Source organism: Neomonachus schauinslandi, chromosome 2 (genome assembly GCF_002201575.2).
Source record: "Neomonachus schauinslandi chromosome 2, ASM220157v2, whole genome shotgun sequence".
Classification (NCBI taxonomy): Eukaryota; Metazoa; Chordata; class Mammalia; order Carnivora; family Phocidae; genus Neomonachus; species Neomonachus schauinslandi.
The window spans coordinates 52,010,171-52,023,090 of record NC_058404.1 but is presented as its reverse complement, the minus strand read 5'-3'; the positions used below and the strand labels follow the sequence as shown (position 1 = coordinate 52,023,090).

Genomic DNA, 12,920 nt, shown 5'->3' with positions numbered 1-12,920 from the left:
AAAGAAAGAAAGAAAGAAAGAAAGAAAGAAAGAAAGAAAGAAAGAAAGAAAGAAAGAAAGAAAAAAAAGGAAGGAAGAAAGAAAAAGGAAGAAAGAAAGAAAAAAGGAAGGAAGAAAGAAAAAAGGAAGGAAGGAAGAAAAGGAACAAGTAAGAGAGTAAGAGATAAAGTCTATCAAGGTGGTGGGGGAAAGGCTAAGGTAGAAAATAAAGCATGGAAAGTGGGAGGAGACATGGCGGGGGGGTGCAGTTTTCAGTGTGGCAGTCGGGGATGGCCTGGCTTGGAGGATGGTCTCTGAGTCAAGGGTTTGGTGAGGCCCTAGGATATCTGGGGGAAGGGTATTTCAGGCAGAGGAAGGGCAAGTGCCTATGCCCTCAGTCAGGAGGGAGCCTGGAGCACATCTGGGGCCGAGGGAGTGAGGAGCCAGAGGCAAGTGACCACCAACAGCAACCCCCCAACCCCTGGCAAGGGGCTGGGTCCTATAGGGCCTTGCGAGAAAGCCTGACACCATGAAAGGAACTTATATCTACACCCACTGGGGAAGGGAGCTCCTGAAGGGCACAAGCAGGGAAGTGACAGGTTATACTTGTTGCTCCCAGGCAGTATCATGGGGGGCCCCCGAAGGCCCTTGAAAGGACCCACCATGGTGTTAACCCTGAACAAGGTGGCACATCAGTCAGGAGAGGCTGCCCATGTCGCCACGTGCAATACCCAAACCATTCTGGTGCCTTAAAACGTTGATTGCATTTCCTGCTCGCTGCATGTCTGTCACAGGTCACTGGTGGGACAGCTTATTCTTGGAGCATGGGAGAGCATGGCCTTCTGCCTGGAAGTGACACACGTATTTCTGCTCGGGTGTCCCTGGTCAGAGCCAGCCCCAGACCACACCTGAGTTCAACAGGGCAAGAATGCATATCCTTCCATGGGAAAGGTGCAGAAAATCAGTGGCCACGGGCAGCCTACCTTGCCTGGGAGGCCACGCAGAGGGGCATACTGTAGCTTAGTCACTTTGGCCGGATTGTGAATAGACTTTTGGGACAAGGGCAGATGCAGGGCAATTAGCTAGGAGGCCATTCCTAGCCCAGGCAAAGGAGATGGATGAGAGAGATGTTTCCACACAACTGGCACGCTCAGGGCCTTCCAGAGGTGGGTCCTCAGTTTGGCAGGCCCACAAATTTGACTTTGTCAGTGCTCACAGAGGTGATCAGAGGGCTGCCACACAGTAACCAAACTGATAAGAAATTGTTGTATAAAATCTGAATGCTGATTCATCAGTCTGGGTATGGGTGAGGAGACACACCTTCCCTGGTGTTTACAAAAGGACTCCGAATTCAGGAGTTAGGCAGGCCTGAGTTCAAATCCTTTTTCTGTGATTTCTTAGCTATTTGATAATGGAAAAGTTCCTTAGCCTGTGAGCCTTAGTTTCCCCATCTTCAAATCAGCCCATTACTTCAGATACCTTTGCAGGGAAGAATAACTGAGTTACTGTGTGTCACGTGCTTAGCCTGGAGTCTGAGCCACAGTAGAGGTTCAGTAGAGGGGAGAGATCATTATTATTGAAATCTTTATTAGCGATTAGCAGATGACGATCAGCCTGGATACAGAGCCAATAAAGAGATATTTCCTATAAACCACGGTAAGATGATATTCTACAACACAGACTATCTGTGTAGTGGCCAAATTCTGTCCCCCTTGGCCCATCTCCCTGATGTTAAAGAACTTTTTCTTCAGGATATGGTATGGTTTCTCAGATGTCAGCTTTCCTGAGACCTTCCAGTCTTCCTGCCCTCTGTTTACACCAGGCCATTTCGATTGCCCTTGTCGGTCCCAAGGGTGCCATCCACAGATGGTGGATGCCATCTTCTTTTTGGACCCTCGCTAAGGGTCAGTCTGGAAATATCAAGGATGTCTTAAGGTTACCCCATGTGGTAACCTCTTATGGGGATCACACCCTCTCCAAACACAGAGATGTGACCAAAATGAGGATGTCAATGCTTGCAAAAGACTGAGGGTCAAAGAAGACTGTCAGACCTTCAATTATTTACTGTGAGCATATTGTTAGTGAAAGTTTAAAAAGGGGATTGGTTTCTTAGTTGCTTTTACATCAAACTTACTAAGTATAATTCTGACTGATAGCCAGTAATGCGTTGGTTTGCCTAGAAGTATGGTGTTGGAATATGGAGGACAGCCTTATGGGGCCCATCTAACTTGCAATGAGGCCCACTAAATTTTTCAAGAAGGATAATAGAGCCTTAGATACCTGACAAGTGGTATGCTGGTAAATGCTTAACAACCAGTTCTTTCAAGCCTCCAATATGACATTGGCCAGCCCACAAAATTCCTGCAAATTTCACAATTGGATCTCACAAGCCAGGATGAGCCAGCTCAAGCACACTGATCATGGCGGAGGAGTGAGATAATCCCAGGTTCCCTTGTTAGCTCTCTTGCTTACTACCTGTGTAACTTTGGCCAAGTTACTCAACGTCTTTGGCCAAGTTACTCAACGTCTTTTAGGTGGCACCCACAATGCTGGTTTCCTTCCCCCAGTTGCCCAAATGGGAAAGTAACTTTGTACCAGTGCTCCCTTGCTGTGTCTCCTGGGTGGAGGTGAGGACAGGAGACAGGCAGGAATGTTTTGAGAATTGTGCACACAGCTGCTTTATCTTTTTTTCTGGGAGCATTTCCAAGAAGAGCCTGAGATTTTTTAAAAATGTTGGAAAATAGGGGAAGTTGGATGGGTAGAAAGTGAAGAACAACCCATCTAAAAGGAACTCAGTGTGGGGAAAATACACAAGGGGGACTTGAAGAGTAGATGGTTGAGTTCCCCTAATATTAGCTTCAGGGAAGAGGTGAAGGTCGAAAGAGGTGAGGGTCGAAAGAAGCAGATATTGACCTTGACTGACCTTGATGTGCAGATAGACAAATAGCCAGTTGAGCATGTTTCTTGGCTTGGGGAATCTCTAGGGGTACCATACCATACAAATTAGGTGAGTATGTCAGAACATGGCTACAGCAACATTGAAGTCTTTCAACTTCAGGTTCAGTTTCCTTACCTGTGAAATAGGGATAATAGCCCAGCAAAAAAGGGATGACTAAGGCAATAGCTTACGGTCAAGTGTGAGGACGGACAGACAGAGTGGATCCAAATGCCAAATGTCACACAGTGTCAGGAGAGACAAGTCGTCTGCATGGTGCAGGAATTGGTTGAGGACTTCAGAGAGAATTCTCCATTGGAGTTGGGGGTCAGGAGTAAAGGGGAGGCAGCAAAGTTAAGGGAACAAGGGGATTACCCTCGAGAAGTTTGGAGGAGAAGAGACAAAGGGAGGTGGATCTCACTGGCAGAAGGTGCAGGGATCCAGGGAAGATCTAGTCTTTATAAGACCGGAGGAACTTGACCATGGTTATATGCTGATGGGAGGGAGCCAAGAGAGAGGGGGTTGGGAGTCTTCACAGCTGACTCTTCCTACCCCTGTTCCACCCTGTGCTCAGTGCTCCATCCAATACCTCTTCTAAGTGTTTTTCCAACATGTGATTTAGTGGTGGTACTAAGTCCTTGTAGCAGAAAGGTGGGGGACAGCAGCTGGTGACAGAGCTGGGCATGCACATACCACCCCGCAGAACAAGGTCCTGCTGTTGACCTCATCCACTCTCACTCAGGAAGGCTTGTGGCCATCTCTAGATACCCCTAGGGATTCTCAGAGTACTCCTCGAACCCACATGTTGTGTTCTCCCCTTGAGATACTGTAGTGTCTGGTTTCTCCTTTAGCTTCTCTTTCTGCTGATGTGCTGGAGCTCCCACTTGCTGGCCCCTTGGTGCAGCCCTGCCCTGGTTGTTGCCCTGCTTTGGGCTTATCATATCTCATCTTCCCTACCTCACCCTGGTGGCTGTACCCTGATCCCTCCCACTGCATTGTATCTTTCCTTCGGATTCTTCCACTTCATCTGTCCCTTGCCCTCTGATTTTAGAGTCCTGTCCTTCCCCAGACACTATGTTACTATGTTTGTCATGCAATGGGACATCCACACTGACATTTTTTTGTTTTGTTCCCCGACGGGCAATAGTTCAGCTGAGAATGACCCTTGGATATTGCACTGACACCACCAAATTGGGCCTTCCCTGATGACTACCCCTCCTTGGTAAGGGGTGTCCAACTGCAGATTGCAGCCCCTCATGCTCTGTTCCATTGGTCATAGGTATGGCCATTCCATTTCTGGAAATCGTAAACCCTGGGCCTAGTGATCAGAACCTGAGGGCCCCTCTCCTGAGCTTTTCTCAGGGGGAGTGGCCCCCGAGGAGGTTCCAGCTTAGCATCTTCCCAGCTGGTGGGGCTGGGCTCCAGTGGGCTCAGTGGGCCAGCTGCAAGCCCCGCCTCCTGGTCTGCACCAGGAAAAGTGAGCAAGCCGTGAAGGTCACTGCCCAGAACTTGTCACAGCCGAACGTGAAGTGTTTAACAATTTCTAGTCTGACCTTTGGAATACAGAAAGTGATCAAGCCAAAGTGGGAGCAAATTGTAAATTCTCCCAGGCCTGTCTGAGAATCTCACAGGGGGCCACAAGGCCCCTTCCAAGGCCGGTTCCCCTGGGTTTGGGTCTTGGCCAGGAAAATGCATTGACTTTTGGGTTGACCTCAGGTGTGACAGAAAACTTCCAAGTGAGCCACAGCAGTGAGGGAAAACCTTGCCCTTCTTCCCTCTGCAATGGAATACACTGCAGGCCTTTGAAGATTAATCACTCGACAGAGGGAAACGATCTCAATTAATTCTATCGGAGTCACCTCTTTCTTTGTGGCTTGAATGTTACTCTCCTGAGGAAGGTGGACTAGAATGCAAATTTGGTTTGTAGCTCCAAAATCAAGGGCCTCTCTCAGATACCCTGTCCACTTAGCAAAAAATTGAAATCCTTTGTACCCAGAGTACCTCAACCTTTTTTCCTCTCCCTTCACCCAGCTCTTCTAAGGCCATGTCTGGGGGGCCTGTTAGTACAGCGGTGACTTTCAGGGTCCCTGGAGTCAGACTCTGAGTTTGAATCCTGACTCTACTTCTTGACAGACGTATGATTTTTGAAAAATATCTTAAGGTTCTTCTTCTAAAAAATGGAATTAGAGCACTACACTAGTTTGCTGGGCTGCTGTGATAAAATACCACAGACTGGGTGGCTAAAAAACAGTCCTTTGTTTCTTCACCGTTCTAGAGGCTGGAAGTCTAAGATCAAGGTAGAGGCAGGATTGGTTTCTCTGGAGGCCTCTCTCCTTGGCTTGTAGATGGCCACCTTCTCCATGTGCCCTCACATGGTCTTTCCTCTGTGTGAATGCATCCTTGGTATCTCTGTGTGTCCAAATCCCCTTTTCTTATAAGAACAAAGTCAGATTGGATTAGGGACCCCTCTAATGATGTCAATTAACTTAATCACCTCTTCAAAGGCCTTGTCTCTGAATACAGTCCCATTCTGAGGCCCTAGGGATTAGGGCTTCAACACATGAAATTTTTGGGGGAAGAATGACACAGTTCAGCCTGCAATAAGTACCTACATCACATGGTTCTTCTAAATAAGATAATGCATGTACATGCTCAGTGAATCATGCTGTGTTCTCTGGGATAGTCAGCTACACTGTTAAGGAATACATCTGTCTGGGACTCTCCCTCCCCTGCCCCAGTTGAGCCCCCAGAATTAGCTGGCTGCCCCAAAGCACCTTCTGCTGACAGTCCTTCAAGGATGAGATGCACTTACAGTCCTGTGGGTGTGGGAGGCCACAGGCTTTGTCCAGGGAAATGATGCAAAGTTGGCAAATCATAGGATATTTGATCCATTGACCAAGCATAACAAATGTGCCAATGTCATCGATGGGGTCCAGACAAGTTTCTTAGAGGTGAGTTGATAACAAGTGTATCTAATGCCTTGTTCCATTGGTTCTTGAGCCCCTGGAGGGCAAGTGTTACCCTCTGTTGAGCAGCCAGTGAGAAACCCAACTCCTTAATGGGATCCTAAAGTGGGCCTGGTTTTCCTGGTCTCTCTAGGTACTCAGCTCTTCAGCAGCACTAACTCTGGACCCAACCCCCAATGAAAAAAATTTTGTCTAAAGCTTTGCTTAGAACAAGGAATTCTTTGGTGAATGTGGTGAATTAGAAAGTAGCCACCTCCGGACATTCCCCCTGCCCCATAGGATCATCTCTATCGATGCTGCTGGCAGAGAGAGTGGAGCAGGCTCAGCATGGCATTATGTCCCCACTCATGTTCCTTCCTGTCCCTGCTCACCCTGCTCCAGCTCTGAGGAGAAGGGGCTCCAGACAAATGCACTCTTTGTGGTCTTGGGCAGGGCCTCTGCCCTGAGCACCCTGCACACGGGCCAGGTGTCAGAAGTTTCCCCTCTCCCTTTTCCCTCTAACTTGGAGCATTTGCACAATGCCAAGGATGTGGCCTGGCATTCAAGGCCCTCAGGGACCAACAACTTGGTGTTAGAACAGACATCTGCCATTAGAGAAGGCTGATGGCCTTCATCACAAATGACCTCAGGAAAGGTGCTACCTGGTAGGCCTCTGGAGAGTCGAGCTGACAAGGGACAGGGTGCAGAAAGAATGGAGAGCCGGGACCAATGTGATCAGGCAGGCAGAGAGCTATACCGTGGGCCTAATTGTACTGTCAGTGGTCCTCAGGGTAATCTTGGGCAAGGAACCCAAGCCTCTGTACTTCCGCATCCTGTTGAATGGGTGGGTTGAAGCGGATGGTCCATGAAGCTTCCTGTGGATATACCATTTGGTGATCTACACTATACCAAATTGGGAACAGACAGGCAGAGAGGTAAGAGTGAGGCTGGGCATCAGCCGGGCCCTCAGATCTGTCTTCCATGTGACTATGTCCCAAGCCCCCCTTGTAATCCGCATTAATGTCTTATGATGTTTGGGGAACACTCATGCGGGACTCTAGAGAGCAATTCCGGAAGCATTAACCAAGAAACAAGCAGTGTTACCGGTCAGCTCCGAGGGAAGCAGTTTCTATAACACTTCATGAAGGGTGAGGCAGGAAACCTCAAAACCACAGGAACAGATCTGGAAATGTCATAGGTAACCCAGAAGATGGAATAATGAGGAAGAAGTGTACTTGGCATGGCTATGTGATTGGTGGACATGAATTCCTGTTTATCTGTATTTGGTATGGACAAGGCGAATGTCACAACACACAGAATATTGAGATCAGCACAGTGAAGGCTGAGGGGCTGTCCTGCTTCTGTCCGCCAAGTCTGTTCAAAAGCAGACATCAAAATAAGCCTGAATTAGACCACGCTCCAGCAAAGCTAAGCTGCTTTTCTTACTTCATGAACTTGGCACTCGTGTTTTTCTTAGAACCAGGGAAGTAATACATTTTGATTTATTAGAAGGAACGAAAAAAATCAAGTCTTCTTCCCATTCAGCTTCTGTAGAACTCCCATCTGATTATTAAAGGTTAGCAGTACCACCAAGATTATTAACATCAAGAAATGAGTTCACTAGGAGAGGGCTGATGTCACAAAGATGTTTAAGAGGAACTTTCTGATGATGCTCCAGGATTGGTAATAAGCCTGGCACAGACTACCAAGATGATGGCACATTCCCTGCCTTCTGGAAACCCACAGCCTAAATCATCTGACTCCCAAGAGGACCCGTTCCCCTCCCTTCCCACCCCACCACCAGACAACACAAACTCAAGAGTTAGGTTAGCATGACGACTGTGACTTGGTTGCAGAGCGCAGGTGGCCTCAGCAGGTGCTGGTGGAAATGCCCCTTGTGTACAAAGGGCAGAGCAGGACACATCAAGTACCGTGTTCAGAACTTTCCAGAAAGGTGAGAGGAAACTCATTAGGTGTTCTCAAGTTTGGCTTCTATGGAGGAATTGGGATGGTTTCTCCCCTGTTTATTGTCAACAGTGGTTGCTATTGTTTACAAAAGCAATACATACTCATTGTAACAGTTAACAGTCTGGAGGTTTTTCTATGCTCACGCCAACATAATGGTTTTTATTATTGCGCTATATTGTTCTGCAAGCTGTAAACCCAAGCATCTCTGTGAGATGTTGGAAGGAGTATGTGAGTGAGGTGGGTGAGGAAGGTGAATGCAGGGAGAGTGTAAAATGACAGGGGACTTTGACTCTCCCTGGGGGCTCGGAGGGGAGTGGGATGATGAGTAGAGCCCCAGGGAAAGACCAATCGAAGGCTGCAGGGCTGGGGCAGTTGAATGAGTTTCTTGATGAGCAGGCTCCTGGACCTTTGAGCTGAGAGAGGTTGATGAGGTAACTTTGACTTCAGCCTGGAGAATGTCATAGGGGAATTGTGCTCTGGTATGAGGTTAGGGAACCTTGTAAGGAGATGGGTGCCAAAGGAACAGTATTCAGGACTCCAATTGAATTGAGTTGCATTTAGTTCTGAAATCCGGAGAGAAAGGAAAAACAAAAGAGGCTTCAGATGGAGCGGAGAAAATGCGTGAGGGCGTCAAGAGGGGATGGGGAATCTTGTTTGAGAGGGGGTCGCATGGTAATACTTGCCTAATAATTGGTTTCTTGTGGGTGGATTTGGAGAAACTCCACTAACTATATATTGTGTTGAGTTTGATTGAGTTACAGAAATCCAATAGGCAGCCTTATAAATAAAATTGCTCTACAGCAATTGAAGTATGACTTGGGATCAGACACATTCACTTGCCCGCCGAGGAGAAAGGCAGGGAATGACGAGCAGAGGATGGTGAGCGGAAAAGGCATTCCTGAAGCATGAGCAACAGTGCTGCTGAGTCAGGACAGAGACCAGACAAGGATGGGCCTCCCAAGCCAAGGCCTCAGAGAACTTTGAGCAGAGTGGTGGGTTGGAGAAAGCAACAAAGATTGGACAAGAATGAGAGAGACAAGAATGAATGAGAAAGGCAACCATCGAAACAGGCAGGATATCTCAGGGTGGTCATAGGCAGGGGATGGAGAAGCTAAATGCAAAAGCCTTAGTTCAGAGGCATGGGCGAGCTGATGAAAAAGCAATGGAGACTCCAGTGCTTTCCCAGAGGAGAACAGTGGTGGAACTTGGGGCAGTGAGCAAGCCGAAGGGCTTCATCATCGGTGATCCCTTCTGTGGGCTCCTCTGAGAGCCACCAGGCTGCTGGGGACAGGGCCACCGACCCCGGCCACACATGTGTGTGCAACAAGGATCCCCGCAAGCTCATGATGCCTTAAAACAGAACACCTGCCGCCCGGCCCATCGCAGATGCAGTCGATCACCACAGTGGCCCCAGTTCTCGGCTCGCTTGGCGAGGCACGTCAGCCTCAGCTTCACTCTTGAGTCGTGGGTCCCCAGGAGTTCCGGACTGGGTTGCAAAAAGTAAAACTAGACCGCAAAAGTTGTCAGGTTAGGGAACAGCGGTGACCTCAAGATCCAGTTCCTGATTGTGTGTTTCTTTCTCCCTCCTCCTTTAGACTGCGGTGTGTGTGGGCGTCTCCTCGGCTGGCAGCCCCGCCCTGCCCGGCGCTCGATGTCCAAGGTTTTGACTGTGTGGGTTTGTGTCTTTCCGGCAGGTGTCTCCTCTGTGACTTCCCTGATGTCCCTGGCTTGGGTGCTAGCCTCCTATCACAAGCTGCTGCGGGACTCCAGGGACGACAAGAAGAGTATGAGCTACAGAGGGGCCCTCATCCAATTCTTCTGGCGCCTCTTCACCATCTCATCCAGAGTTATCTCTTTTGCCCTCTTTGCTTCCATATTCCAGCTCTACTTCGGGATCTTCGTGGTGGTTCACTGGTGTGCCATGGCCTTCTGGATCATCCATGGCGGAACAGACTTCTGCATGTCCAAGTGGGAGGAGATCCTCTTCAACATGGTGGTAGGGATTGTGTACATTTTCTGCTGGTTTAACGTCAAGGAAGGGCGGACTCGATATCGAATGTTTGCATATTATACGATAGTCTTGACCGAGAATGCTACCTTGACGTTCCTTTGGTATTTTTACAGAAACCCGGAGACCACTGACTCCTACGCGGTGCCAGCACTGTGTTGTGTCTTTATTAGCTTTGTGGCTGGGATCGCAATGATGCTCTTATATTACGGTGTGCTGCATCCCATGGGGCCGCGAGTTAAGATTTTGGCCAGCTCCTGTTGTGCCGAGCTGCTCTGGGGCATCCCTTTGCCCCCCGATGTTGAGCCCATGGCGCCTCAGACCCCTGGGTACCGGGGGACCCAGGTCACGCCTACCAGAGCCGTAACGGAACAACAGGAGGATCTCACGGCTGACACTTGCTTGCCCGTTTTCCAAGTGAGACCCATGGGGCCCTCTATCCCGCCGGGGCGTCCTTACTACCCAGAAGGGCCCCTCATTAAGATTGACATGCCAAGAAAGAGATATCCAGCTTGGGATGCTCATTTTGTAGACAGGAGGTTGAGAAGGACTATTAACATTCTGCAGTATGTCACCCCCACTGCAGTAGGCATTCGGTATCGAGACGGACCGCTCCTTTATGAGTTGCTACAGTATGAGTCTTCACTCTAAGAGCATCTTGACCCAAGTTGAGAAGGGAACCTTAAGTTTGGTTTGCAGTAAACACCGCTCACAAGAAATATAACCCTCCCTTCCCCCAATACACAAAACCACCACCACCATCACCACCACCAATGCTACAAAAAAAAAAAAGAAAAGAATAAGTCACAACCCCTTCAGATAAGCTTTCTTTCCAGTCGCTGTATGTATACAAAGATATTCTCTATGTTTTGTAAGTAAAAACAAAAAGAAAACTTTTCTTTTGTTTTTTACACATAAGAAACAGTATTGAAAAAAATCCCACACTATGGTTCATAGGGTGGAGAAGGAGGAGTTGTCTCCACTCCAAAAGAAAAAAAAAAAATGTTTTATACCTTACACCAAGTGTAGATCATTTACAGGATTGGTGCTGATTGAAAGAACAAAACAAAACAAAACAAAACAAACACAAACAAACAAACAAACAAAACCTTCAACTGCCTTATGCCCTTAGGTGCTGAGTTTCATTAAGTACTGTCATGTTTCCTCATGCAAAACTCTCTGGTGACTTTTGCTCCAGGAGAGGAAAAATTAAACAATCAAATGAAACAGATCTAGAAACAAAACGAAAACCAACCAACAAAAAACCCGCAAAGCAATCATTCTTCCTATCCGATTATTTGTATTGAACAAAACAAATTTACCAAAAGCAAAGGCATAGAAAACCCTCCTCTTTTTGGTTTCTCTCCCTGTCCCCTGTCCTTGCCCCTAACTTATCAGCGCCTTCTAGGAGCCAAAATGCTGGCTGTTTGAAACTCAGATGGCTGGAAAAGGTACTTGAAGGCTGACTATGTGCCATTTTAGCATTCACTGCTAAGAATCGCATTTGTTTCCTGGGGTAAAGCAAAACAGGACAAAACAAAAAGCCACCCCAATAATTCTATAAGAACAGGAAATTCTAAAGCAAATTAAAGGAGATTTCCATTTATGTAATCAAAGAACATCAGTAATAATAAAACTCAGCATAGTAGCAAAAAGAATGACATCAATTTAAAGGCACAATACTTAAATCAGTGACCGGCAAAAATGATTCGTTCTGTCATTTTAAGGCCGTGAAAGGTATACATTTATCACGTGTGATATTGTGTAAGGCCTCTTTTGTTTCCATTTGGTGGGAAGCCTTAAATTGATCTGGAAAGAATTCTTCATTTTTTATTTGTGCTTTTTAAAAATATTAACAAAAGAGGAAAATTAGAATATAAAAAAAAGTCAAATTGTAATAACTGACCCATTTCAAAGACTGTTTGGTGCTTCTGTCTTTCACCATTGTGGTTGGCTGAAAGTCATTCAGCTCACTCGGTGCATCTGGGTTGAGTGGGAAATTTTGTGTGTGTGGTGAGTGTGTGTGTGCGTGTGCGTGTGCGTGTGTGTGTGCCCATAGCACACGTATATATGTGTGTATGTGTCTGCTGCAAGGTCTTGCCAGAAATGTAGAAAACGGATATAAGACAGACTCTGGGTATGGCTGAGGTGGAGTATAAGGGTGCTGGGGAGTGGGCAGCAGGGAGGAGGGGATGGTGCTTGAATATCAGCCCCCGTCTGGATGGCGAAACTCATACCAGCAGCAGACTCTGGCTCTTCGAGGCCACATCATTTGGGTGAAGATTTGATTCAATTATTTATTTTCACATTGTACCAAGTCGAATTTCTGGAGGTGTTGCAAGTATGTTCAACCATTTTTAAATGTTATTTTTCAAAGTATTACTCCTGTAAGGAATATTCTGTTCTAGGGCATCTTTTCAATCCCATTGTATCTCTACTTGGGCACACACACACACACACACACAAAAAAAAAAAAAAAAAAAGGAAAAGAAAAAAAATCTCCACAAAAAGATATATATATATATATATATAAGTGTGTGTGTGTATATGTATATGTATATACACACACACACAATATTTTTCAGTAAATACCGTTTGTCTTTGTTGTGTGGAGCTGCGATTTTTTTTAAATTCCAGATATAACTGTTTAGGGTGCGAGACCTCATATTGAACTATTCTCAAGAGAAGTTCAAAAACTGAGGATTTTTTTTTTATGTTTGTGGGGTTTTTTTAAAAATTATTATTCAAAGAGGCTTCTCTTTCCCATCCCCCCTTATTGTTTATCTAAATCTGTTTAAAAAAAAGAAAAGAAAAGAAAAAAGAAAAAAAAGAACAAGTTTTCAATTTCATTTCAGTTGTAAACTGGATGCTCCTTTTTTTTTTTTTGTTCAGATTCCTTTGATTTCCTTTATTATTACTAAACTTTGCAGTGCCGTCCTGTCCCCCTCCCTGACTCGGTTGTCCCCTCAGGTCCTCCCTGGTGGAAAGGAGGAAGGGAGGAGAGGTGCAGAAAGGCTGTGGCCCTCGTGCCCATCCATGTAGGAAGCATGATGCACAGAGCACACCTTGGCCTTGGCAAAGACCA

General features: G+C 46.7%; 1 protein-coding gene across 1 annotated transcript in view; it reads left to right on the top strand.

Annotated features, from left to right (window-relative positions):
- XKR6 (XK related 6) overlaps positions 1–10,599 on the top strand; it is a 304,919-nt gene extending 294,320 nt beyond the window's left edge. The window contains exon 3 of the mRNA XM_021698730.1: positions 9,522–10,599. Within this exon, the coding sequence (XP_021554405.1) occupies positions 9,522–10,486 (965 nt within the window). The 3' untranslated portion in view covers positions 10,487–10,599. The remainder of the gene's footprint in view (positions 1–9,521) is intronic.
- Positions 10,600–12,920: the final 2,321 nt, after the last annotated feature.